The sequence below is a fragment of the Bathycoccus prasinos genome, assembly GCF_002220235.1.
Source record: "Bathycoccus prasinos genomic : Chromosome_1".
Lineage (NCBI taxonomy): Eukaryota > Viridiplantae > Chlorophyta > Mamiellophyceae > Mamiellales > Bathycoccaceae > Bathycoccus > Bathycoccus prasinos.
The window spans coordinates 480,545-506,745 of NC_024008.1; the positions used below are offsets into that span (position 1 = coordinate 480,545).

The 26,201-nt window shown below is 49.7% G+C and overlaps 13 protein-coding genes across 13 annotated transcripts; 8 read left to right on the plus strand and 5 right to left on the minus strand.

The window, feature by feature from the left end:
- Positions 1 to 84: 84 nt before the first annotated feature.
- On the plus strand, positions 85 to 1,458 carry Bathy01g02550 (unnamed protein product; the record flags this gene model as incomplete). The annotated part of the gene is made up of 1 exon (XM_007515304.1): positions 85 to 1,458. The coding sequence occupies one exon, from the start codon at positions 85 to 87 to the stop codon at positions 1,456 to 1,458; it is 1,374 nt and encodes a 457-aa protein (XP_007515366.1).
- Positions 1,459 to 2,142: 684 nt separating this feature from the next.
- Positions 2,143 to 3,099, plus strand: Bathy01g02560 (the record flags this gene model as incomplete). The annotated part of the gene is made up of 1 exon (XM_007515543.1): positions 2,143 to 3,099. The coding sequence occupies one exon, from the start codon at positions 2,143 to 2,145 to the stop codon at positions 3,097 to 3,099; it is 957 nt and encodes a 318-aa protein (XP_007515605.1).
- A 133-nt stretch (positions 3,100 to 3,232) lies between these two features.
- Positions 3,233 to 3,892, minus strand: Bathy01g02570 (unknown protein; the record flags this gene model as incomplete). The annotated part of the gene is made up of 1 exon (XM_007515270.1): positions 3,233 to 3,892. The coding sequence occupies one exon, from the start codon at positions 3,890 to 3,892 to the stop codon at positions 3,233 to 3,235; it is 660 nt and encodes a 219-aa protein (XP_007515332.1).
- Positions 3,893 to 4,005: 113 nt separating this feature from the next.
- On the minus strand, positions 4,006 to 5,013 carry Bathy01g02580 (predicted protein; the record flags this gene model as incomplete). Its single annotated transcript, XM_007515595.1, has 1 exon — positions 4,006 to 5,013. One exon carries the CDS (start codon positions 5,011 to 5,013, stop codon positions 4,006 to 4,008), a length of 1,008 nt encoding a protein of 335 aa, XP_007515657.1.
- Positions 5,014 to 5,397: 384 nt separating this feature from the next.
- On the plus strand, positions 5,398 to 7,752 carry Bathy01g02590 (predicted protein; the record flags this gene model as incomplete). The annotated part of the gene is made up of 1 exon (XM_007515499.1): positions 5,398 to 7,752. One exon carries the CDS (start codon positions 5,398 to 5,400, stop codon positions 7,750 to 7,752), a length of 2,355 nt encoding a protein of 784 aa, XP_007515561.1.
- Positions 7,753 to 8,090: 338 nt separating this feature from the next.
- Bathy01g02600 (DNA replication licensing factor MCM6) lies at positions 8,091 to 10,961 on the plus strand (the record flags this gene model as incomplete). The annotated part of the gene is made up of 1 exon (XM_007515356.1): positions 8,091 to 10,961. One exon carries the CDS (start codon positions 8,091 to 8,093, stop codon positions 10,959 to 10,961), a length of 2,871 nt encoding a protein of 956 aa, XP_007515418.1.
- A 172-nt stretch (positions 10,962 to 11,133) lies between these two features.
- Bathy01g02610 (predicted protein) lies at positions 11,134 to 15,000 on the plus strand (the record flags this gene model as incomplete). Its single annotated transcript, XM_007515060.1, has 1 exon — positions 11,134 to 15,000. One exon carries the CDS (start codon positions 11,134 to 11,136, stop codon positions 14,998 to 15,000), a length of 3,867 nt encoding a protein of 1,288 aa, XP_007515122.1.
- A 129-nt stretch (positions 15,001 to 15,129) lies between these two features.
- Positions 15,130 to 16,467, minus strand: Bathy01g02620 (predicted protein; the record flags this gene model as incomplete). The annotated part of the gene is made up of 1 exon (XM_007515731.1): positions 15,130 to 16,467. The coding sequence occupies one exon, from the start codon at positions 16,465 to 16,467 to the stop codon at positions 15,130 to 15,132; it is 1,338 nt and encodes a 445-aa protein (XP_007515793.1).
- A 247-nt stretch (positions 16,468 to 16,714) lies between these two features.
- Bathy01g02630 (unknown protein) lies at positions 16,715 to 17,821 on the minus strand (the record flags this gene model as incomplete). The annotated part of the gene is made up of 1 exon (XM_007515217.1): positions 16,715 to 17,821. The coding sequence occupies one exon, from the start codon at positions 17,819 to 17,821 to the stop codon at positions 16,715 to 16,717; it is 1,107 nt and encodes a 368-aa protein (XP_007515279.1).
- A 266-nt stretch (positions 17,822 to 18,087) lies between these two features.
- Bathy01g02640 (unknown protein) lies at positions 18,088 to 18,468 on the plus strand (the record flags this gene model as incomplete). The annotated part of the gene is made up of 1 exon (XM_007515489.1): positions 18,088 to 18,468. One exon carries the CDS (start codon positions 18,088 to 18,090, stop codon positions 18,466 to 18,468), a length of 381 nt encoding a protein of 126 aa, XP_007515551.1.
- Positions 18,469 to 18,673: 205 nt separating this feature from the next.
- On the minus strand, positions 18,674 to 21,757 carry Bathy01g02650 (predicted protein; the record flags this gene model as incomplete). The annotated part of the gene is made up of 1 exon (XM_007515375.1): positions 18,674 to 21,757. One exon carries the CDS (start codon positions 21,755 to 21,757, stop codon positions 18,674 to 18,676), a length of 3,084 nt encoding a protein of 1,027 aa, XP_007515437.1.
- Positions 21,758 to 22,019: 262 nt separating this feature from the next.
- Bathy01g02660 (predicted protein) lies at positions 22,020 to 24,470 on the plus strand (the record flags this gene model as incomplete). Its single annotated transcript, XM_007515298.1, has 1 exon — positions 22,020 to 24,470. The coding sequence occupies one exon, from the start codon at positions 22,020 to 22,022 to the stop codon at positions 24,468 to 24,470; it is 2,451 nt and encodes an 816-aa protein (XP_007515360.1).
- A 251-nt stretch (positions 24,471 to 24,721) lies between these two features.
- Positions 24,722 to 26,182, plus strand: Bathy01g02670 (predicted protein; the record flags this gene model as incomplete). Its single annotated transcript, XM_007515134.1, has 1 exon — positions 24,722 to 26,182. One exon carries the CDS (start codon positions 24,722 to 24,724, stop codon positions 26,180 to 26,182), a length of 1,461 nt encoding a protein of 486 aa, XP_007515196.1.
- Positions 26,183 to 26,201: the final 19 nt, after the last annotated feature.

Consider the following 26,201-nt stretch of genomic DNA (forward strand, 5'->3'; position numbering starts at 1 on the left):
ACTCTTGTGTGGGGGTGGTCGAATCCGCGGCAAAACATCATCAACGCGCTTTGTGGCAAATATCTCGGGGTTGCAGAGAGAGAAATGAGACCGATCGTGACGAAGAACAGCAGTTCTTCGACTGCTAAGAACACGAGCAGCAAAAATGTGTTGGGAAAACCAAACGCGCCGCCAGATGATGTCCTCTCATCGGGAGGAGGAAAGTCCGCCATCGCGGAGAAGTATAAAACGAATGCCACCACCACGGGGAGAAAATCAGTCTCGTTCGCGGAAACCGACGTGCTCTTAGGAGGAGGAGGAGCACACGAAACAGGGAGGGGATGGATATTCTCGAACAACGTGAGAACGGTGTACGCGATATCGTTGGCGTGCGCGGCTTTGTTCGCCATGCCGTTCGCATACATCGCCGGGTTCAACTCTGCCACCACCTCTTTGTTGTACAAATTCGGCATCTCTCCAGTACCGAGCGTTTCCGTGATTGGCGAATATTACCACGACGCGTTGTCGGGAATGTTCCCGGATGGGATCCCGCAATGGCCGTTGGATGTTAACTTAATGATCATAACCAGACACCAAAACAAAGACGATTACAGAGGTTTTCACGCGATTAAAGCGGTATTTCCGAGAGCCGAGCAGACATGGGGGGTGGACCCGTTGACGTGGCCGAAATATATCGACGAGGCGGAGCACGCGGTGTCGAACATAAGGAGTATTAACGCGAGGAATTTTGCGGACTCGAATAAGTTAGCCATGAGTAAAGACCGATATTGGGACGAGAGAAGATCGCCAGAGAGTTTAGTTGGAGTGCCGTGGATTGACGCGATTGATTTAAGAGAGGAGGAAACCGGCGCTTTGACTCAGGAAAGGGTCGGATTGTCGCACCACATCGGGTGTTTGTTCGCACACATGAAGGCGTGGCAGAACATGAAAGATTTAGGAATGGACAAAGCGTGGATCATGGAATCCGACGGGTTGATGAAGATGCAAGAGTACTCGAATATCCCGCTCTGGGCGATGACCAGCGTCGCGCAAAACTTACCCGAAGACGCTGATTTCGTTTTGTTGCACAAAGGCATGGACAAATTCTGTGGTGTAGATGGGAGTTTGTGCGCCATGCACTCGACGTTCGAGGCGAAGAACTTGTTTGACCCCTCCGATCGCGAGATGTTAGCCTTCCGCCACTGGCCTATCGAAGGTTCCGAAGCTGGTTTGCAAACATACATCGTCAGCGAACGCTTCGTCGATAAAATGCAAGAATTCTTAGCGGCGCATGGAAGTGACATGATCGACGCGTATTTATACGGCAACTTGTGCCAAAACGAATATAAATCCCCGGAGGAAAGAGACAAGTTATGGGCGATGAATTACATGAGCCAACACGCGCAGAAAGCGCCGCACAGCTCCGCCGACGAAAGAGGTTTAAAAATCCTCAATTGTTACATAGTTACGCCGGCGTAATAGTTTCTTTCTTTCCCTTTTGAGAGAGAGAAAGAAAGAAAGAGAACGCGCGAGTCACAGAGAAAGAGAGAGCTCGCGCATCCTGTATTTATATAACATCCATCGATTTTACCGAAAATATCATCGTCAACCGCCGAACGACTGAGCGGCGCTTTCGCCAAAGCTCTCCTTTTTTTCTTCCCCTTTCTTGTCCTCTTCGTCATCGAAAACACCACACAAAATTTGGTTTCTTGCCCCCACAATAAAACACCAAACATGGGTGACAAGGTACGAATCTCTCTCTCTCTCTCTCTCTCTCTCTCTCTCTCTGATGATGATGATGATGATGACGCGCGAAACGACGACGAGCGAAGTCTTCTCTTCCCGCTTTGTTTCTCTGTCTCTCTGTCTCTCTCTTTCTCTAAAGAACCGCTGCTGCTTTTGAGATGTTTTTACTTCTTTCTCCGTTGTGGAGATAAAGAAGGATGACGAGAAATCTCTCATCCTTTTGGGCGCTCATCAGGGGCACGCATACATCTCAACCGAACGCTCGCTGACGACGACGACACTCTTTCTCCTTTTTCTTTCTTTCTCTTTTCTTTTTACGACGATCAACGACAGGAGGATAAATCGCAAGAGTTGCGCGAAAAGCTCGTCAACTCTGACTCTGGTTCCAACTTATCGTCTTCAAGTGCTGGCGCAGGCATGGAAGATTGGGGCCGCAAATCGGTCGTCACGTTAGCGTTGACGGTTTTGACGTCATCGCAAGGTTTGTTAATCGCGGCGTCGAAGGCGAACGGGGTGAAGTACGATTACGCGGTGACGAGTGCGAATTGCACGGTAGAAACGACGAAGATGTTGATGTCTTTGTTGGCTTTGGTGAAGATTTGGAGAACGGTTGGCGTGAACGAGGACAACCGAATCAGCACGAGTTGGTCCGAGTTGTGGGTGTATCCGATTCCGGCGGCGTTGTATTTAGTGAAGAATCTGTTGCAGTATTACGTGTTTTTGTACGTGGACGCTCCGTCGTATCAGATTTTGAAGAACTTGAACATCATATCGACTGGGATTTTGTATAGAATCTTCTTGAAGAAGATCTTGAGCGGCGTGCAGTGGTCGGCGTTGATTTTGTTGGCTCTGGGGTGCACGATCGCGCAGTTGACGAGTGGTAGCGATCAGGTGTTGTCAACGCCGTTTATGGGTTTGATGATGGCGATTGTGATGGCTATTTTGTCCGGAGCGGCGGGGGTGTATACGGAGTTGATCATGAAGAAGCAACCGAAGAGAAACGTAAACGCGCAGAACGTGTATTTGTACTTGTTTGGGGTCATCTTTAACATGGTGGCGATCTTTTTGTACGATTACGACGCGGTGTTTGGACGGGGGTATTTTTACGGATACAATGCGATCGTGTGTACGATGATTTTAAATCATTCGTTGAGCGGTATCGCGGTGTCGTTGGTGATGAAGTACGCGGATAATATCGTCAAGGTGTATTCAACCTCGGTGGCGATGATTTTGACAACGCTAGTGTCTATTCCGTTATTTGGGTTTCAGTTGACGTTGCCGTTTGTGCTGGGGACGAGCGTGGTGTCGGTGGCGGTGTATTTGCACTACCAATCGAAAGATACGCCGCAACCGCCAGGGGCTTTGACAAAGTAAAGTAAAAATTCTTTTTCTTCTCTATATTACTCTTATACTCTCCGTTGGTTAAGTATCAAAACGAGAACGAACGAGATTGTTATTACTACTATATATATAAATCTAAATTACATTATAATCATCAAGGCGTTGATCATGTCTTCTTCTTCGTCGTCGTCGCCTTCTTCTTCTTCGTGCCCTTCTTTGACCTTTTCTTTTTATTCTTTTTCGATCGAAACGCCTTCTGAATCACCCTCGCCGCTCGCGCGCGATTCAATCCATCCGCAACGGCATCATTCCGTGCCTTCTCCTCTCCTTCCTCGCGATCGTTTTCCAATTTCACCTCCTCTAACTCTCTCTCCACTTCTTTCAGTGCTTTTTCAATCGCCTCTTCCGCTTTGTTTTTTGCTCTTCTTTCCTTTCTCGCTTCGCCAACCTCTCGATCGTAGGACGATATCGCCTGTTCCAACTCTTTCGCCGCTTTCTTCCGCGCCAGACGAGCGCGTCTCTCTTCTTTCTCCGCGCATTCTTTTTCCCTCAACTTCTCCTCCTCCGTCGACGACGATTCTCCTCCGCGCATTTCTCGAATAATACTCATCAACCGTTGCGTTTCCGCGACGAAGTTTGCCTCTCGCTTCCTCTCTTCTTCCTCCCGAAGTGTCTTCAGTTGACCTTTCTTCTTTTTCCCGAGAGCGACGGTGTGCTCGAACAACTGGCGCGCGGACAGGAGACGATTGGAGGCGCGCACAAACTCGCTCTCTTCTTCTTCTTTTTCTTCTTCCTCGTCGCTTATTTCGTCGGTGGAATCCGACATCGCGTCGCCATCATGAGTGGTGGTTTCCGTGTTTTGAAGACACATGTGTCTTTTTATGAAGTTAAAATTGTCCGGAATGGGGGTGATGTCTCGTATTTTAACAATTTCTATTTTTAGTAATACGTCGTCCGCGTGCGATGATGCGGTCGCCAATTGGTATCGTCCCGCCTTTTTTCCCCGTATTCCCACAACCACCAATCGACCGTCACCGCGGTGCACTTATCGTTGACACTCGCGGAGTATTTTTCGTTGAGTTTATCTCGTATGCGCTCGACGGCTTGTATCGTCGCGCATCGGATCTCGACTTCTAACTCGCACCCGATGACTAAATTCAGTTTTTTATCCACTCGTTTGTGTAAGTATTCGGAGTGGTAGTCTAAAATGTTGCTTTCTCTTAAAACGACCGGGACTCGGTAATCTGCAAACGTCGTCAGTTTGTCGATGTCCGTAAATTCGCCGGCGCCCGAATTTTTCAACGCGCCGTACACATCCGCTACAAAAATCTGAGCTCTCTTCAAGAACCAAATTTCGTTCGCAAAGAATTGTCCTTCTCTGCACTCCCCCGTGTGTCTGCTCATATCCGTAAACCCGACTGGAAAGGTTTGCACGACTAAATCTACTAACTTTGCCGCCGATTTCTTCGCCGCCTTGACGAGTTCAATCGCCTCGCCGCCGAAACTCCTCGCCAACCCTTCCCCAATCTCTCGCAACCGTTTCGCGCGCACCTCCTCGAACGGCAACTCGCGAGGCCATTCTAACATCTCTCTCAGCTTCTCCCCGGTCATTTTACCTAAATTCTCCGCGCTTAAAATCTCAATCCCGTCTCGCTCGACGGATTTTTTCAACCCTCCAGCGACGTGTTCGTATTCTAATCCAATCGGGTGCTCCTCCGTCACCGCATCGTGGTCCGGCCAAAAGCAGAAATTAATAGCATCCAACACCAACAAATACTGAATCGTATCTTTCTCCTCTTTCCCTATAAAATGCACAGAACTGTCGAACCGATTAAACCCGGTTTTCGAGGTCATTCCAGCGAACTGATGCCCGGGAACGGTGTGCACTAATTTCGCGATGGCGTCGTCGTTTATTTTCACGTGGTTGCATTTTTCCAGGACGATCATTTTCGTGCTCGATCGAACTCGGTCGCATAAGTTCGTCAATGCGTTCGCTTCCTCTTCTTCCGTCTTTGTCTTTGTTGGTGTTGTCATCTGTGTGTTTTTACTAATAGGGGAATTTTGTTATTCCAAACGCTTCGATTTCATTTCTAAAAAAAAAAATACGAGCGAAAAAAAAGTTTGACTATTTTTAGCGCAATAAACGGTGTTGTGTTCTTCTTCCCGCACTCCAACACCTCGAACGGCAAGAACAAGAACCCGCGTCGTAAACTAAGAGGGGCTACTCCTCGTATTACTACCGACAGAAGTTGAAGAAGAAGAGGAAGGATGACGACGACGGCGCAAAAAAACGCGAAAGCAGGAGGCGCGACGGGGAAAAACAGATCTAGTATGGTGGTGGTGCACTTGCGCGCGAGACCACCAAGGTGTAAAAAAGACGAGAGAGGCGAAGGGTGCGTGCTGGTGACGAGCGAAGGCCCGCGAGGGTCGGTTTTGGTGAAATTTCGCGATCGGAGGATGCCGTCGTCGGGAGGAGGAGGACGAGGACGACAACAAGAACAACAACAACAACAACAACAACACGCGTCGTTTCAATTCACGGGGAACGTTTTACGGGAAGCTACAAACGACGAAGTTTTTGAGGCGGTGGCGAAAGAGGCGGTGGAAGCTGCCACGGATGGGTTCAACGCGACGATATTGGCATACGGGCAAACTGGGAGTGGTAAGACGTATACCATGGGAAGCGGAGATGGGAGTTACGAGAATCGAGGGATCATACCGCGAGCGTTGACGATGGTATTTGAGAAATTGGCGGTGGGCCGAAGCGTCGTCGGCCGCGCGAAGGATAAGGTGTCGGTGAGTTTCGTTGAAATATATAACGAGAATCTCATTGATTTGTTGAGTTCGCACGAGGATCCAAAAAACGCGCCGGCGTGCGTGATTTCCGACGCCGGTCCCGATTCTGGCGTTTTCATCCGAGGCTTAACGACGAAAGAGGTATCTTCAGAAGACGAGGCATTGGCGTTGTGGTTTGAAGGCGACGCGCAAAGAGCGATTGGATCGCACGCTATGAACGACCGGTCGTCGAGGTCACACGCGGTGTTTACCTTAAATATCGAAACCGCGAGTTTTAAGAGCACCGAAACGTCTTCTTTGTCTTCGGCGACTTTGCATCGATCGAAGATACATCTGGTCGATCTTGCAGGTTCTGAAAGGTTGAGGAAAACGAAATCAACCGGTACTGTGATGCGTGAAGCTACGTTCATAAATAAATCTCTCTCGGTACTCGAGAGAGTGATTATTTCGTTGGGCGAACGCAACCAATCGAATCGCGTGGACCACGTGCCGTATCGTAGCTCGAAACTGACCCATTTGCTTCGCGACGCGCTCGGTGGGAATTGTAAAACAGTCATGATTGCGCACGTTTCCAGCGATTATCAACACGCGGAAGAAACGTTAACGACGTGTCAACTCGCAAAACGGATGATGCGCGTGGAAAATAACGCGAAATTAAACGAGTGCGTGGAAACGCCGAGTGAAAAACTGACGCGCTTGGAGCGAGAGATTAAAAAGTTGCGAGCGGAACTGAAGTTGTTAAAGAGTAACGCCGCGGCGAGTAAGAAGAACGGTAGCGTTGATAACGATGAGAAACATCAGCGACGAGAAGAAGAAGAAGAAGAAGACGAAACGAATACTGCGCAACCATCGGTGGTGCAAGAAGAAGAAGAAGAAGAAGAAGAAGAAGAAGTATGCTGCGCGACCGACGCGGTGAGTGAAGACGACGCTTCAATCTCATCGCTCGGATCGTACGAATCAGCGCGTTTAAACGATGAGGCGCGCGCGTATGATGAATTCAAACAAACAAACGGTCGCGAGAAAGTGAGAGAGTTATCAAACGGAAAGGCAGCTTCACGAGCGTGTAAACACCGCGTGAGAGCGCTTTCGGAACGAGTCAACGATATCAAACGCGAGATGGACGCCACTGAGAAAGAGTACGAACGGAGACGAAAAGAACGCTCAGAAGCGGGAACAAAAACCGGGACGTCGTCGTCTTACGGTAGCACACGAAGAGAAACAGGATCTCAAGAACGCGAAGAAAATGAAAATCCAGATGTCGTCGCGAATCTGGTTGTCGACGAAGTCTTAGCGGCTCTCAGGCACGACATCGAAACTCAAACAACTGGCGCAGAGAACGTAGCGGACGAAGAAGAAAAAGAGGAAGAAAGCGAAGAAACGTCGAATGAAAAACAAGACCGCGACGACGAAAAAGGAGAAGAAGAAGAAGAAGAAGAAGAAGAAGAAGAAGAAACCCTCCATTCGCTCCTCCGCCCGCTCAAAGCGTCCTACCGCCTCGCGTTCGACCAACTCCTCTCTGCGAAGGACAGCCTCAACGCGGCTGAACTCGTCGTCGGCGATTTGAGCGCGAAACTACACGACGCTTTCGTCTCCTTCTGGGCGGAGAAGAAAACCACCGCGAATAGTAGTAGTAGTAGTACTGCTCCTCCTCCTCCTACTCCTTCGCGACAAAACGCGTCAAGGTCGTCGTCGCCGCTTTCGTCTCCTTCTGGGCGGGACAAGAAACCGTCTTCTTCTGCTCCTCCTCTGCATCCTCCTTCTGCTTCTTCTTCGAAAAAAGGGCTTTTCTACGCGCAGTTGACCGAACAGTGGTCCTCCTCCTCCTCTGCATCCTCCTCCTCGAACCAACCGACTGTTTCAAATAGTACTCGAATTCGACTTAGTATTTAGGGTTTACATATTTCTCTTTTGGGATCGCTTTAACACTCCTTCATACTTAGTTTTCTTTCGACGACGACACGACGACGACGAAGATATAATAACGCGGAAGGGATAACCTGTGTCACAGAAGAAGCGTTTTTGGAGAGGCAGACGCGTTCACTCGCACACACGCACACTCTCTCTTTTCACATCCTCTCGCTCTTGTGAGTTGGAGATTTTGTTTGCACTCATCTCCGGGAAAAAATTCAAAATAAGAAGAAGAGTAGTTCATCAGTGAGCGAAGGAAAAGAAGAAGAAGAAGAAGAAAACGGATTAAGAAGATGGAAGAAGCGAACCGCCACGCGTCCATGTCGACGAACGTCCAAGGTTCGGACATCGTCTATAACACGTTCCTCAATTTTCTCAACGAGTTGTTTCCGGTGGTAAATCCTGAAACCAACGAGTTAGAATCGAGGAAAATTTACGTCGAACAGCTGTACGAGATGCACGAAACGTCGAGCACGACCATGCACGTGAACTTTCACCATTTGAAAAATTTCGACCCGGACGTGGCGACTGAGGCGGTGGAGGCGAATTTTTATACATACGAACCATTTTTAAGGCAAGCGGTGAAAGATTTTTGTCGAGAACACGTTCCGGAGATGGTTCGATGGGGCGCCTCCGCGAGCAACAATCAAGGCGCGCAGGAGAAGGATTTTTGGGTGTCGTTTTCGAATTTACCGGGGACGAAACGGTTGAGAGACTTGAAAGCGGAACACGTCGGGCAGTTGGCGTCGTTTAGTGGGGTGGTGACGAGGACGAGCGAGGTGAGGCCGGAGTTGATTATCGGAAAATTTATGTGCGGCGAGTGCGGCGAGGTGATTCCAAACGTCGAGCAGCAGTGTCGGTACACGGAACCGACTATTTGTCTGAAACAGACGTGCTCAAATAGGAAGAAGTTCGTGTTGATGAAAGAAGGGTGTACTTTCATCGATTGGCAGAGGGTGAGAGTGCAAGAGAACGCGGACGAGGTGCCGGCTGGGAGTTTGCCGAGATCTATGGATGTGATTTTGAGACACGAAACCGTGGAGATGGCCAGGGCTGGGGATAAAGCGGTGTTTACCGGAACGCTGACGGTAGTACCTGAGACCGCGCCGGCGAATATGGCCGGGGATAGGACAGAGCTGGGGAGTTCCGGGAAAGGGAGCGCAGCTGGGACGATGTCGACTGGCGTCGGCGGCTTGAGAGATTTCGGGGTGAGGGAGTTGTTTTATCGAACGTGCTTCGTGGCACATTCTGTCGTTAACGTAGCTGGGCCAACGGCTGGTGGGAACGAAAACGTGTCCGCGAATACCGGAGTGAACATCCGAGGTGGAGACGACGAGAAGGAGGTTGTGAACTCGTTCACGCAAGAACAGTTGAACGATATCGAACGCATGTCGAAAGACCCGAAAATTTACGAAAAGTTTGTTCGCTCGATCGCGCCAACCGTCCACGGGCACTTGGACATTAAAAGAGCCATTGCTTTGATGTTATTTGGCGGAGTGCACAAAATGACAAAACAAGGTGGGACGAATCTAAGAGGTGACATCAATGTTTTAGTCGTCGGCGATCCGTCGTGCGCGAAATCGCAATTTTTGAAATACGTCACCGCATTTCTCCCTCGCGCGGTGTATACGTCTGGTAAATCGTCCTCGGCAGCGGGTTTAACCGCAACAGTCGGGAAGGATATGGAAACTGGGGAATATTGCATCGAGGCTGGAGCGTTGATGTTGGCGGATAATGGGATTTGTTGCATCGACGAGTTTGATAAGATGGAAGTGAAAGATCAAGTAGCCATTCACGAAGCCATGGAACAACAAACGATTTCCATTTCTAAAGCCGGTATCAACGCCACGTTGAACGCGCGAACATCTATTTTAGCCGCCGCGAACCCGTTGGGTGGTAGATACGATAAATCGAAAAAGTTGAAACACAACTTGGCGTTGCCGGCGCCAATTTTGTCTCGATTCGATTTAGTCCACGTGATGATTGACGAACCGGACGATTACAGAGACCACATGCTCGCGAGACACATCGTCTCGTTGCACAGGATGAAAGAAAAAGCCATCGAAGTAGATTTCACGCTAGAGCAATTGCAAAGGTACATCCGTTACTCGCGATGTATTAAACCGCAAATGACACCAGAGGCACAGAGAGAAATCGTAGACGCGTATGTGAAGCTGAGAAGAGGCGACGCGCAGCCCGGGTCGACAACAAGTTATAGAATTACCGTGAGACAGTTGGAAGCGCTCGTGCGTTTATCCGAAGCGCTAGCGAGACTGTATTGTCGCGCAAAGATTTTACCCAAGCATGTGCGCGAGGCGAGACGTTTGCTTTCGGAATCAATCATCGCGGTTGAAGCCAGGGATGTTACGTTAGAGGAAGACGACGACGAGATTGACGAAGATGCAGATAAAGGACCGATATTGCCGAGTACGATGAGAGCGTCGATCGCCAAGGAAGAGCGAAAGATGGAGAACGAACGCGAGGAAGTCAGAAGACGCAGCGACGCTGGACTACCCGCAAAAACGAATAGGGAACGTGAGGATAGGGAAGAGAGAGAAGAGTTAGCGTGGGAACGACGCACCGATGATACTGATGCTGGGGTTAGTGGTGGTTGTGTTGGTGAAGATGATGACGGCATGGTGCGCGATAATAATGCCGCTCCATCTTCGCAACAGCCCGCCGGCGTGGTTGCAAGCACGCAAATCATCGCGCAAGAAAACATTCCTCCAACCGCCGGAAAGAAACCAAAAAAGAAAATAACCATCAGCAGCGAAAAGTACCAAAGCGTGAAGAAGATGATCGTCAATCACATCCACGCGAAAGAGCACGATAATCCAGAACAAGATACATTGGGCGTAAAACAAAGAGACATTGTCGAGTGGTACATGGAGGAGTTCGCAAACAACGAAGCCGACGCCACGGAAACGGAGGATCTCACGAAAGAGCTCAAGCTGCTCAAGATGATCATCAACAAAATGATAAACGAGAATACGTTAATCGTTATTCAAGAAGCCCCCGAGCCAGCAGACGAAGGGGACGTGCCCATGCTACCAGACGCCGGCGAGGGAGACGTTGACGCCGAAGAAACCGCGCTGGCACTCACCGAGGAACAAAAGAAGAAGCCAAAGAAAAAGAAGCCGGATTTGATGGAGCGAATTTTGGGTCTCCATCCAAACTACGCGCACGAGTAGTAAATTATGTCGTCCGTCGTTTGGATAATACAATAAGAATAATGTGCGCACTTTTCATCATCAGCACATCAGCAATACATCAGCTCCTTTTTTCAACCCCTATTGTCGCCTACAAAAAGGAGAGAATTAATTCCTCACACAAAACACACACCCATCTCTCTCTTTCGTGACGATGATGCTATCCACCGAGAAAGATGAAGCAGAAGAAGTAGACGACCTGAACAACAGCACGGACGACCGCATGTACGCCCGTCTCGCCTCTCTCGAAGTCGATCGATCCATCTTACTCGAAGCGTTTTTGATTTCCAATTGGGGAAACCGAGAGGTGTTAAGATTACCTGCGAACGCGGAAACGGTGAAAGATATCGATTTCGCACGCGTGGACGTGCCGAAAATGATGAACAGTTGCGAGAATGGGATTCCGTTTGATTTGAGCATGTGCGGGAGCTCGTTTTACGGTGCGGGTTTGCCGTTGAAAGAGAGCAGAGGAGGAGGAGAAAAAGACGTGCCTTTCTCGAGCAAAGGCAACGAACAGGAGGAGGGGGAGATGGAAGAGCCGAAGACGACGACGACGGCGACGAAACCGCCACCACCCGAAAAAAGAGGAACAGAGAGTACCAGTTGGAACGCGAAGAACGACAACGATCAACAAAATAATGGAATAAGGAGAGATGATGTCGGTAACGACGTCGCGAGAGACGACGAGGGGAATAACAACGACGACGACGATGATAGCACCGCGGAGAACATACAACAGTTGCGAGAAACTATACAGAAAGAGTACGAGAATAAAGCAGACTCACAAGAGGAACAGAAATTGGACGATTCGCCGTTGGTGAAGTCTATGCGCGAACTTGGAGTTGGGTCACCCGCTGCAACCGCGTCGCCGAAAGTAGGGGGAGAGGACGCCGACGAAGGAGAATTTCCGCGAGAACAAAAATCGAAAGAAAATCAGCAACCAGAGCAAGCATCGACGTCGAGGACTTCGACAGATAAGAGTAGCAACAAAGAAAAGTTCCAAATCATGGAATTACTTTTAAAATCGGCGCTGGATGATATTGTTGAACCGACGTTTTCGGCGTTTTCCGAGTCTGATTTTGCCGAGCTCGCGTTGGAGGTGTGGTTGTGTCGAACGCCGTCGTGGTCGAATGATGCCACATCGGAAGTCATTAAAGCTCTAGATATAGATGAGGCAGTAGGGAAGACGATTGCAAATATTGCGACGAAATGCCAAGGGTACGCACCGATGGAACCGGAACAGTCGGCGAGGACGCATTTGATGTCTATGAGTTTAGGTAATGTTCATCGCGCGACGGACATTTTGTGTCCAGAGATTGACTTTTTTACATCGAGATCGATTGCAATTTGCGAGGTTTTGCGAGCGGCGAAGAAGATAGAAGACGAGAACTCGACGCACGGGAAAACCAATCCGTTTTTACCAGCAGGTGGAGGAGGAAATGGACAGAACGACGACGGACAAAAGCCAGTATCCATGTCGCTCATGCTGCAAGAACTCACGAGATTCATCTCCGAATCGAGAGGAGATGTTCGAGCGTTTTTTACTTCGCAGGAAGATTGCGACCAAATACTCGAAGCTATCGAGCACGCGCTCGATAACGTTGACAACGAATCGCACGGGGCTAAGATTTCATCCGCGCATCCGCCCTCCGTCGCGGCGCGAGCGTATTACCAACTTTTCAAAACCGCACTCGATCCTGTTGAAGAGAGATCGCTCGCGTTCGATTGCGAGGATACTCTGAACATTTTAAAGAGTACCGTTCGCGTCGGGTTAGGTCCGTCCATCACGGAAGCTGCGCATAGCGCGTTACTTGTGCTCTTCTTGACTAAAGTTGCCACGAGGACGAATGAAGACGACGATTTAGATACGCTCGATGTTGACGAAGAGTTTGAGAAGCGCGCAAGTATTTTGACTCGAGCTGGTACAGAACTCGAGCGAGCGATTTTCTGTCGCACGGACGGTTACGACTATGTCGTCGTCTTCAAGAACGATAAGATAGCTGCGTCGACTTTGATGAAATTGGTGCGTTGGTGCGAAGCCGCAATTAGCGATTACATCTTCGATGTTTCTCCTCCAGCTGATTTCAAGGTCACCGAGCACCCTCTGAACACGTACGATACCGAAGCTTTCGCTGCGATACTGCGTTTGTATCGTTACGTAATGATTGCGCTTGGACAGAGCGACGATGACTTTGAGCACGCTTTGATGAGGGCGAGCACGGCGAGTGCGAAGAAATGTTACGAACGCATTCGCGTACAAGCCATGGAAAATGAAGTCTCCTCTGAAAATTCGAACGATACTTTGGCGCACAATCCAGCTGCGGCTGCCGCTCGAGTTCTCGAAGTTATCGCCTCGGAAGTTTCTAGAATTGCCGACGAGTACGCCGCGCACGTCGCGCCACGCATCAAATCTTGTTTTTTTCCGTCCGAGTACGAATCGTTCGCCGCGAAGTCAGATATTCAGAAAAGACAAGAACGAGCGGACGTGGTCTTCCCACGCGAGCTCGCAAATTTATTCGTCGATGAATTCACGTGGTGGTTAGAGTCCGATCCGCCTTTAACGACGGTAAGTTTGCGAGCGTTGTGGGCGAGTGGCGACGCGCAAGCCGCATTAAGCGTTTGCTGTGACGCGGACGCTTTAAGAAGACACCAAAGAACATCTAATAACAATGATGGTGTAGCGATGATCAGAGCAACCGATGCTGATGCGGAACCAAGCGCTACTAATGCTGCGAGAGACCCGTATGCGACCTTTCCTCAACTCAACGTAAAGGAAAAAGCCGCGCCGCTCATTTTTAAATGGATCGGTACCAAAATCGACGATGCCAACATTTTTGCCGAGCGCGCAGCGCAATCTGAAAAATGGACCAATGACCGTCGGCAGAAAAATCATCCAGCGCAAAGCGCGGTTGAGTTACTCAGACTCGCCAACGAAACTTTAGAAGGGTTTTGGGGTTTGGGTATTCCGTGTTCGGTCTCGGCGATTCGCGCATTAACCGAAGGCCTCGACGGCGCATTTCAAAGGTACGCCAGCGAGCTCTTAAAAGACGTTGGAGATGTGAAAGATGGGGACGAGTTACCGGAGAAACCGCGCCTGACGAGATATAAAAAAGATATCGTCGACAAGATGCAACAAGACGCTTTAGAAAGTATTAAACGGCGTAAATGGGTATCAGAAAACGCGCAGTCGTTAGACGCGACATCTCACTCATACTGCGCCAAGTTATCGGCTTTAGATTTCATATTGGATGAACTAGAGAACGGATCCATCGAGCGGGATCTACCGAACAGATGGATTCGCATGCAGCGCGATTGCGTGGCGTTAACGAATGGATTAGTCGACGAGAACAACAACATTAACGGCGAAGAAGATGGTGACCACCAAGACGACTTTGAAGCCTCGAAATGGCTCGAGGACGTTTTCGCCTCTGCGCGCCAAGCTCTGGCGTCGACTATTGATACGCTCTCGAATTTACTCGCCGCTCGCATCGTGTTTACGAACATGAAGGAAATCTTTCACGACGGTGCCTACGTCACGAAAGATAAGAGTTTGTCGCGTTTATCTGTAGTTGTCGTTCCAGCTTTAGACGATTATATGGGATCGATTGTGTTTTCCATAGGTCCCAGAGCCGCCGCGAGGTTGTTAGAAATCGTCGCTTCGGCCATGTTGCGCAAATTTTGCGAGATGTTCGTTCGAATAACTTTAGACGGAGGCCCGGGAAGAGCCTTTGAAGTCGCCGACGCGAGAGCCTTTGTTTTAGCGGATTTGGAAAGTATACGTGAGACGTTCGAGGCGAATGGCGATGGTTTGAGGGAAGAAGACGTGAGAGTAGTGATGAAAGAAGCCGAGCACATCGCTGCAACCATGGCCTCGGAAACCGATCCGTTGATTAAAGCAATAGAAAATAACGAAGGCGCGAATCCCACGCAGCAGGAGATTATGTTTCGCGTCTTGTGTCATCGAGCGGAACACGCGGCGTCGAAGTTTTTGAAAATTAACGCTAAGTTGCCGAAGAAATAGTTTAGCTCATTTAGAGTGTATTAATATATGTGTTCGTATGATGTTGCATGACAAAAGTACAGTGTACGAGTACCCAGTACAATTCCTTTTTCTAAAGTTGTTTTTAATTGTTTTTTAAATCTCATGTGATTAACCAGCGACCATGGTTTGCTTGACCCCTTCCACCTCGATCGGTTTCGACAACGCTTGGAAGCAGTTCAAAATTGGCTTCTCGCCTTTTGAGATATCCGCTTGGTTCCACCAATCCTTGTATGCGCACATGTTCCCGGCAGTAAACGCATCCACCATGTCTGCCCCGTACGTCGCTATGAAATTATGCGCCTTTTTAATAAAGCTCTGAGTGATGACGTACGATTGCAACCCACTCAACGCGCTCGCGCGAGTGTTCATCTTATAAATGTCAATCTTTGCGAACGCTCCGTTTGGACCTTTCACTCCGACGCTCTTAAAGTGTGGCCCTTCAAACCCGGGTTCTCGCATGAAGTTTTGCAAAAACAACACGTCCGCCTCCTTGGGCATGTTTTCCGTCAACGTTTGTACCGCCCAAAACGGCACGTTCGTCATCTTATTCCCATCTGACTCCATAATCCACGCGATTGGCCACCCTTGATCTTTTACCCACTGCCACTGATACAAGTGCGCGTACAAGCACCCGACGTGATGCGACAAACCTTTATCCAATGAAAACTGGTCCAAAGTCCCGTCTGCTTTCCTCGTGTCGATGTGTTTCAACAATCCCATCAACTGGTAAAAATCTTTCACGTCCGACGCGAAAACCGTCCCGTCTTTCACTTTCTTATGAAACAATTTCCTTATATCTTTCACCGCGTACTCCGCGTTCGCGATATCTTTCGGCCATTTCTTGGCATCGATCCCTTGCGAAATACTCACCGTCTCCGCCAAATCTTCGTAATTCACTCTCGTTTCCCCGGCTAAAGTTTCAATCGTTCGTCGGACTTTCCATAAATCCTCGTCGTTATCTCGCAACGCGATGAACACCACCGGTACGTCTAACACCGGTTCGTACACTTCGTTCAACGGTTTGTACGCGCCAGTCACCACGTGTGGACCGTCGCTGGATGATGCTTTCTTCCCTAAAGTTGGCAACGGTGTTCGATGTTCCGTCGTCGTATCGTATCGTTCTTGGTGGAAGGTGTTGTACGAATTCGACGGATCGTGATGCACGTCCGCTCGGTTGAACACCTCGAACGAATTCTCGATCGCTTTTTCAATCTTCTGAAAACCTTTCGATGGATTCATCATTCCCAGTTGCGCAGAAGAGGAACTCGTCACGAGCGCGTGTTTGCTCACCGCGGCGACGCCAATCGTGCTCAGCGCAAAGAGCGCGGCAGAAATGGCGAAGAGTGTGTATTTGCTGCTCGACGTGGAAGGTTGTCGATCGAACGGTTCATTTTCCTGGATCGGGGCGAGTAAGTGTTCGCGCTCGTTCGCGTTTTTCGTCGTCATCGCGCGTATTGGTGGTGGTCGTGTTGTGTGTATGCCGCGCGCGCGTCTTGTGGAGATTTTCTTTGATTTCCCCGCGGTCCTTTTTGGGTCTTTAGGGTTTTACAAGAACTCAAAGGGGGGGAAGCGGTTTAATACTATGCAAAGAGTAGCGTATATGAATATATATATAATGATGTGAACAACCTCTTTCTCTCCTTCTCTAATGCTCTCTCCTTTGCATTCTTCTTTTCCTTTGTCTTCTTCTTTATTATCCGTGATGGTGACTTTTTTTCGAAGACGAAGACGAAGCGCCGCCGTGCTTATTAGATTTTTCCTCTTTCTTCTTGTTATGGGCGACGATTTCGTTGTCGTTGTCGTCTTTTTCTACTTCGCCCAACTGACTGGCGGGCATTTTACGCCTCCCAATCAACGTTCCGGCGTCGTCTACGGTCATCATCGAGTCTTTCGGCTTCGTCAAACCTTGGCCCGGGATTTGCTTGAATTTCTTTTGCCAATCGCGTTCCTTCATCGGAATGTAGTTGGCGGAGTAATCGCCGTTGGTAAACACGACGTGTTCTGTCGCCCAACTCATCCGGTAGTTATCCACCGTCGTTCTTCCCATTGGTGCGGTGTTGATGTTTCCATTTTCATCCAACGTGACCACTTTCCCGTGCACTTTTTTCGTCGACGCCATGCCGCCGGAGCTGCTCGTTTCCACCGGTTCCACGTGCTCCGGTAACTTGCTCCCGTCCGGAATATCAAAATCTAACGCTTCTTCTTCTTCTCTCTTCTTTTTGCTGCTACTTTTTTTATTGCTCTTCCCGAGTTGCGGAAGTTCTTGTACGCGCGCCTCGCCTAAACTCGCGCTCATCATCGCTCTTACTTTCGGATGCGTCGTCACCCAATTCGTCGCCTCGTACGGCACGGATTCCGTGTCGATTAGACCGTTTTTCCACTTTGATTTCTCGTACTTTTGGCCGTTGAAATATACCTCGTTGCTTTTGCCTTTGTACGTTCTTCGATCGCTGTTCAGCGGGTAGGAGAAATGTTCCGCGTCAGCGCCGTAACTGCCTCCTTTTCCTCCTCCTTTCGTCATCATCATCATCGTCGCAGACGATCCTCCGCCGGCGGACGACGTAAACGACGACGACGACAGAGCCGTCGAGGCGACACCAAACGCGGCTAAAGATACCGCGCATCCCATCGCAAACGACGACACGATGTTGTTCGCACTCGATTTGGTATTCGCAGAAGAAGAAGACGCATCACGTCCGCCGCGGGGGGATTGGAAGGGGCGCGTCTGCTCGACATCATCATTCTCGTCGGAAGGAATCGCGTCGTAGTGCTTCGCCAGCATCGCCACTCGACCACCCATTTATTATTGTTATTCGAACTTCTTCTCTGAGGTAGTAGTGGTAATGAAAGTCGCAGTCGTGGTAGTAGTCCTCTGCGAAACGCAGCAGCACAAGCAGTCAAGGAATGGCGTATCTCTTCCGTGTCTCTTGTTTTTCGTGGTGAACGCTTGACTCTTTTTTTTCAGAGGGGCATTTCAAGTTTAGGGTGTAGGGTTGAGTGAGAGGATTTTTCTCTTTTTTGAAAATACGCGAGCGATTCCTTTCTTCATACTACGACTCGCAAGAGATGGGGGCATCATCATCATCGTCGTTGACGGAAGCGGAGATCGACAAACTGACCGCGTCGAAGTTGAGAAAACTTTTAGATGCGAAAGGAATCGCGCACGAGAAGAAAGAGTTAAAAGCGGCTCTGGCGGCGAAATTGAAAGACGCGATGAGGAAAGAAAAAGAAGGAAAAGAAGAAGAAGAAGAAGAAGAAGAAGAAGAAGAAGAAGAAGAAGAAGAAGAAGAAGAAGAAGAAGATTCAGACGAAGAAGACTTCGACGAGTACGAGGACGACGGATCCGTGGAATGGATGTTGAGAATGCACCAAAAGATCGCGCGACCAAAAAACAAAAGAGACTGGGAAATCCGCGAAAGCGTCCTGTCAGGTGGAGGCATTCCCTGACAACTAAGAAAGAAAACGTCAGATACGAGTACTCACAAAAAGACACGAGAGACACGCACAAAAAGATAGATACAAAAGCGAGAGTGTAAATCTTTTCTACTTAAGGTGCCTTTAGTTACTTTACTATTACTTTACTATGCACTCGAGTCTCTCTTTTTCTCCTCTCTCTCTTGCTTGGTTTCGGAAGACTCTTTTCTTCAAACGCCTAATCCGCTCGCGCTTCCGCTTCCATGCGAATGTTCAAGTCGTGATAATACTCCGGATCCGCCAACGCTTTGTAGCAGTTCAAAATAGTCGGCGTCGGATTTTGCGGATCGAACGGGTGCGTGTACTTTTGCATGTCATACATAGTCCAAGCGATGTTTTTCGCCTCTTCGTTGTTGTAAGACGTCGTGCACAGCTTGTTCAAAATGTACCCGTCGATCATGTCCGCGCCGTGTAAAGCTAAAAAGTGTTGGATTTTCTCGACGAACGTGTCCGTGGCGATGTACGAGGCTAAGCCGGCGTAGCCTTGTTGCGGATGGTAGTTGAGTTTGTCGAAGGAGTATGTTTTGTGCTCGCCGGAAGTTGGGTGTTTGATTTCTACGTTGCGTCGTTCCACGCCGGCGGGTTCGTACGGATACAACTGCAACGTGACAAAGTCCGCGTCGCCGGGCATTTGTTTCGCGACGGACGGGATGGACTCCAAAGGCACTCTGGTTAAACTCAATCCGTCAGATTCTAAAATCAGCGCCTTTTTCAAACCTGTATCTTTAATTTTCTGCCACTGGTATAAGTGCGCGTACAGACATCCGTAGTGGTGGGATAAACCTTGCGATTGCGCGCGAAAGTATCCGTTTTGGTCTCGCTTTTCCACCTCTCCGATCCAAGGAAGTTCGGCAACCGTGCGACGTTCGGGAGGTAAATCGGCGTACAACGGATCGTTTTGATGAATGTTCCAAAACAAACGCGCGAAACCAGTTGCGTATAATGCTTCTTGCAAACCGCTTTGCGGCCACGCTTTCGGGTCCACGCCTGGGGATTTCTCCGCGTGAATCAATGGAATCTCTTTCAAGCGCTCTTGCGTGCGCTCCCACATGGTCGTATCAGTATCGCTATCCGCAGAATCCAAATCTAAGCGTTTGTCGAGCGTGATGACGAACGCGTGCAAGTCAGTCGCGTCCGGGATCGGCTTTTTCTTTTGCGCTTCAGTTTGGGGGTATACGAATAATGTCTTGCCGTTGTTCCAAAGTTCGTGCGCTTTCGGTTGCATGTACTCTCTCCCGTCGCCGTCAATCAACTTCACGTTATCGGCCAAGATTCTAGGGATTTTGAGTTGGCCTTCTTCTTTTTGCTCGTCGACTCCAACATTCGCTTCTTGCGCTTGATGTTCTTGCGCGTATTGTTGTGCTTTGACTTCCTTTTCCTTTATCGGCACTTGCGAAAGGTACACCACCGGTCGATCCTGTCCTTCTTCTTTGCGTTCTTCCTCAACTTGAGCGTTGTCCTGTACTTGCTCCTCGGCTTTCGGCATAACGCCAGCTTCTGGTTGTTGTTCTGGTTCTTGTTGCTGCTGTTGTTCTTGTCCGTCTTTTTGCTCTTGCTGCTGTTGTTCTTGTTCTTTTTGTTCTTGTTGTTGTTCTCCTCCTTCTTTGCGCTCTTCATTTTCCGCGGCAATCTCATTGGCGGCTTCCGCAACTACATCCTCAGTTTTCGGCATCTCGTGCACTTGTTGACCTTGAGCTGGTTCTCCTTCTTCTTGCTGCTCGTTGTTGATGTTGTTGTTGTTGTCGTTGTTTGTACTTTCAAGAGGCGTCGACGCTTCAGAGGAATCCGCCGCCGCCGCCGCCACCGCTTTGTTCGCGTCATCCGTATCTTCGCCCAACTTGGGTACCCACGATCGTTTCGGAATCTTTTTTCCTTCCTCGTCTTGAGCGGAGGCTATCGACTTATCTCGTAAGGTCGAAGTCATCTCTTTCACTGTGGTGGACTTCAATGCCGACGTCGATGCAAAAGATTTCTCCGCGTCGAGATTCACGCCAGCTTTTAAAAGCATTTGTCTCGCGGCGGCTAAAATCTCCGGCGTAGGCTTTCCAAGCACGCCGTCTATCTTTTTCGCTTCCGCTTCGTTACCATCAGCCGGTTCGACTTTCTTAACCTCGCCTGCTAACAGTAACTTGGCAAACTCGATAGCTTTTGGCGACGGTTTGTCGTCCTCTTCTTCCGCGGAGGCCTCTACTTTTCCTTCATCCTCTTTTTTCTCCTCGCTTGGTTGTCCTTCTACTCCTTCTTTTCTCTCCTCTTTCGCCGCGGCTTCAATCTCCGCCTCGGCTCGTGCTTTTGCCTCTTCTTCGCTCTTCAAAAAGTTCTGCGCGATTTCGAGCAAAGACTGCGGCTGAGAAGGCTTAATTTTGTCAACATCTTCTTTTTTATCCTCCGTCGGCGACGAGATGGTGGTAGAAGAAGGTTCAGAGGTTTCAGAAGAACCTTTCTTCTTCTTACTCTGCGCGACGACGCTTTTCTCCGCTCTGACCAGCGCGATCGTATTTGCCGTCATTTCTTCCGCATCTCGTTGCTGCTTGGCGTCCAATGGCGTCTCTTCGCCGTGCTTCTCTCTCAACAACTTCGTCGCCGCTTCCAGCAACGCCGGCGACGGTTTCTCCACTTCACCGAGTGCCGCTAAAAACTCTTTCGTCTCTCGCGATTGCTCTTCTTTCGCCTTCTCCGACGACTTCTTCCAGCTTCTTCTCGGCATAGCGCCTAATCCAGCCGCCTCCGCGTTCGCAAAGGCGGTATCGTCCTCGCTTCCTTGTCCTTCCCGTCGACGAGTATCATCGTATCCGCCTAAACTCGCCGCCGCCGCTTCCTCGGTTTCCATCTTCTCAATCTCTCTCCTCGACGGAATCTTCGTCGTGTACTTCTGCAACAACGCCCTCTCGTCCTCGCGAACGATTAACCCGTTGAAAAAATGGTTTTTCCCGCCGACGGGTGCGTTCGCGGCGACGCCTTCACTGATCACCCCTAACTTGGCCGAGGGCAAGATACCGCGCGGCCTTCGGTGGCCTCCTCCAGCAACAGCAGTATTCGCCGCACCAACACTCCCGCGAGGACTCGAAGTAGTCGTAGTATTTCCGGTAGCGATCGCAACACCGGCGCCGACGGCTAACGCGATCGCGATGAACGTCTTCTTCCTCGACCAATAAAACGACGACGACGATGATGTCGAGGACGCGGCTCCTCCCTCGTGATGATTGCGGAGAATCAATCGCTCGCGTTCATCGTCCATCATCACTTCCTTGTTCCTATTCATATATATATAAGAATGAAAAGAGCGAATGAATCAAAAGTCGCAGCAGCGGTGCTCTCTCTTTCCTCAAAGTGTTTTATGCGCGAAGTGTTACAATACTTTCAACTTTTAAGCGCGCGTTTCTATCTCTGTCGCGTGTTTTGCAAAACGCAGACAGCGCCCTCTTTCTTAAACCCTACACCCTAAATCAAAAAACTCTGGTTTTTTTTCTCTCGAGCGAAAAACGAGATTCGTCACTTTCTCGGGGAGGAACACCACCAGAGACATGACTTTGCCTTTTCAGTACTCAAATGAAGAGGAGTCCTCTCTTTTGTTATTAAATCGCGACGACGATGGTAAGAGGAAGAAGAGTTCTTCTTCTTCGTCATCGTCTGTTATTATTCGTGCGGCGGTTTTGGGTGCGTGTGTGACGCTCGGTTCGCTCGCATTCGTGGCATCATCATCATCATCATCATCTTCCCGCGCCCCACAGATGATGATGATGCGAAAATTGGGCGACGCGACGAGCGGCGAAGAGGCGTATTTAGGCACGCTTCCGAAACGAACGTGGGGAAGTAACGGTGCGAGTGGAAGTACGAGCGCGCCTGGCGATGGTGGTGCGTCGACGACGACGACGACATCGACGAGTATTGATCATCCTCTTCTGAGTGTCGATCGGCTGGGAAAAGAAGAGCAGGGTGATGGTGGCGTTGCGAGCGGGGAAATGACTTCCAACAACATCGAGCAGCAGAAGCAGCAGCCCGTGGCACAACAACAACAACAACAAGGACCGACGAAGCCGCAAGCGCTGGAAGCGAGAGTGTGGCAAAAGAGCGAGTCGTTCGTCGAAGACGACGAGGAGGAACGCGCTGCGATGAAGGAACAAGAACAACGAGAACAACAACATCCGGAAGAGCGAGAACAAGAACAACAGCAACAACCGAACCAAGAGCAGCAGGTGGAAGAGCAGCCGCAGCAGCAGCGCGAGGAAGAGCAGTTGCAACCGGAAGAACAAAAACCTCGCGAAGAGTTGGAAGTTTTAGAAGTTTTAGAAGCTCCCGCCGACGCGGTTTTGGTCGAAGACAACAAAGAAGAATCAAAAGTTGCGGAAAGCGCGCGTGCGGAAGAAGGACCGAACGTCGTCGTCGCGGTTACGAGGGAAGAGAAAGAAGACGTTAAAGAAGTCGTTGTTCCCGCCTCCGTAGAAGAAGTCAAAGAAGAAGTCCAAGAAGAAGTTAAAGAAGAGGAGAAACAACCGATTCCGAGATGGCGCTTGAACATGCAAAATATCGCGCATAGCGCGAGCGATGCGTTGAAGAGGAGAACGTCTACGATATCCAACGAGCGAGAACAACAACAAGAACAGCACGTAGTAGAAGACGGTAAAGAGCAAGAGAAACAAAGAATCGACGCAGAAATAGAAGAGCAACGACGACAAATTGACATGGAAAACGAACAAAAACGAAAAGAAGAAGAAGAAGAAGAAGAAGAAGCGGCGAAAGTAGTAGAACCGGAAATGGGCGAGGACGAAGCTCCACCGCGAGGTGTGATGGAAAACTTATACGACATCGATAACGGAAGATACGAAGGCGAGGTTGTTCAAGTCCCGTTTGCGTTTTACGCCAACACGAAATGGGCCGGCGCAGATTTCTGGAAACACGATTGGGATACTCCGAACATGAGCGACGAGCAAAAAGCGAAACCGGACCCGACGAAATTCATGCCGGTGTTTAAAACCCACGGTGTAGATTCCGCAGACGTCGTCGTTACCGCTCACGCGACAAACATCAAATCAACTGGATGGGTTATCGTCGATTCCGCGAAGCGAAACGGTTTACAAGTAGTCATCTCGGGCAACGGGACCGATTTCCACGGTTTCGCGGATAAAATGATGGGTTTAAAAGCCGCTTTACATTCCATCAACGGCAACCCGATCGTCATCAACACCGATGCCAACGATGTCATGCTTCAATGTTCCGGCCAAGAATTTAAAAACCGATTCAACCAAGCGAACGCGGATTTCATTTTCGGCGGCGAAACGCAGTTATGGCCGGAAATCCACGCCTACTTTGAGAAAACCGACGAAATAGCCTGGAAAGAGAAAATGTCCGACACTCTCGGTAAAATCGGCGCGGCTGGACCACCGGCGCAGCTTACCGGCGCACATCCGAACGTTTGGGCCAACGCCGGGTCATTCATGGCGAGGAAAAACGACATGTTAAAATACATCGAAGAAACCGAACAGCGCATGGCGAGACACCCGGGATCAGAGCCAGACGAGTGGGGAATGACGTGCCGCCCGGCGGGCGTCACCGACGAAGACTTTGCCGACGTCAACGGTTCCGGATGGGTCAACTGGTTCGACGACCAAGAGTGCTTAACCTCCTTCCAAATGCGACATTTAATGGATCGATCCTTGCGTCACAAATTAGACGCGGACGGGTCCATCTTATTTAGCGCCGGCGGCACGCCCATGGACCAAATCGGCAAAGACAACAAAAACATGGTCTTCCACAAAGAAACCGGCAAAGCCTCGTGTTTGTGGCACTTTAACAATCCGCAGGCGAAAATCCGTTTAAAAGATTTCGCGAACGCCTTCCCGGATAAATTCTTAACCCCGCACGGAAGAGAAGTGATGTTGAGCACCTCGGACGAACATCCGGGAAATCGAGACCCGGGACCTTCGTCTGCGGCTGCGTTTAGCGCTCGATCGAGCGCTCGAGCGGCGGCGAATTGAATGAAGTTATAATATACTAAGAGAATAGGAAGAAAAAGTGAGAGAGAAAGAGATGAGAGAATATGAGAGGAGAATAATGCGTATATATATACATAATAAGATTAATCAAACGCGTGTTGTGTACTAATTTAAAACGAATACATACTTAAACGAAAAATGCTCCTTGATGGACAGCTCCTTTTTCCTTCCTTTCTGCTTGTATTGGAAAAAAATCACATCAAACAAAACACGCGCGTGAAGGAAGAGAAGAAATGGCAACGAGTCACGCCACCACGAGCGCGGAAGAGGCGGCACCTTTATTGCTAGCTTCGTCGTCTACGTCTGCTAATAATGCGTTTCGTCGCGATGAGAGCGGTTTGGAGACGTCTTCGTCGTCCGCATCATCATCGTGTAAGAGATACGGAATTTTAGCCGCGGCTGGATTGGGGGCTCTTTTCGTGTTGTCTTCGTCCAAGACGAACAGCGGCGTAACGTTGACGACGACGAGGGGAGGAGGTCGACCAGAACACGTCGCATCGGTTAAACTGGGTTCCTTCGAAACCGGCTACGACTTGGACGCGAACGCGTTCGATGGCGACGTTTGGCACGTCCCGTTTGAGTTTTACAGAGACACCAAGTGGGCGCAGGCGAAGTTTTGGCGACCCGGGTCGAACGCGGATCTCGACGGCGACGTGACGATGTTAAGTGAAGAAGAAAAAATGCACCCAGACGAGAAGAAATACATGCCAGTGTTTAAATCGAAAGGCGTGGATTCCGCTCCGGTGGTAGTGACGGCGCACGCGACGAACTTGAAGAGCAACGGGTGGGTGATTCTGGACTCGGCGAAGAAGAACGGGTTGGAGATTGTGATCTCGGGGAACGGGACGACTTTTCACGGGTTTGCGGATAAGATGATGGGTTTGAAAGCGGCGTTGCATTCTATTCCAGGGAACCCTATTATTGTCAACGCGGACGCGACGGATGTTTTGTTGCAGTGCGGGCCGGAGGAGTTTCAAAAGAGGTTCGAACAAGCGGACGCGGATTTCATTTTCGGAGGCGAGACCCAGTTATGGCCGGAGATTAGGAAATATTTCGACATGGAAGACGAGCAACAGTTTAAAAGAGAGATGAGTTTGACGTTTGGTGAGATTGGTAAAGCGGCTGGGGATGACGTCGAGTTAACCGGCGAGCACCCGAACGTCTGGGCCAACGCCGGTTCCTTCATGGGACGAAAAGAAGAGTTGATCAAGTACATCGAAGCGACCGAGAATAGAATGATGCGACACAACGATTGGAAAGAAGAAGACGGTTTCGGGATGACGTGCAAACCCGCGGCAACAACAGACGAAGAATTCAACAACGTCTTCCCAGGTATGCGTCAATTTGACGACCAAGAGTGCCTCACGGCGTTTCAAATGCAAAAACTCATCGAACGCTCGCAACGCCACAAGTTAGACGCGGACGGCTCAATCCTCTTCTCCGCCGGCGGCGCGCCAATGTCGCAGCTCGGTCAAGACGCCAACGGCATGGTGTACAACAAACAAACCGGGAAAGCCTCGTGTTTGTGGCACTTCAACAACCCCTCGGCGAAAATCCGCTTGAAAGATTTCGCCAACGCCTACCCGACGAAATTTTTAACCGAAGTCGGCAGAGGCGCGATGTTGAGAACGCCGGACGAACATCCTGGGAACAGAAACGGTGAAGTCGGCCCAGCCCCGAGCGAAAGTCCTTGATATGATAATACTAACTGTG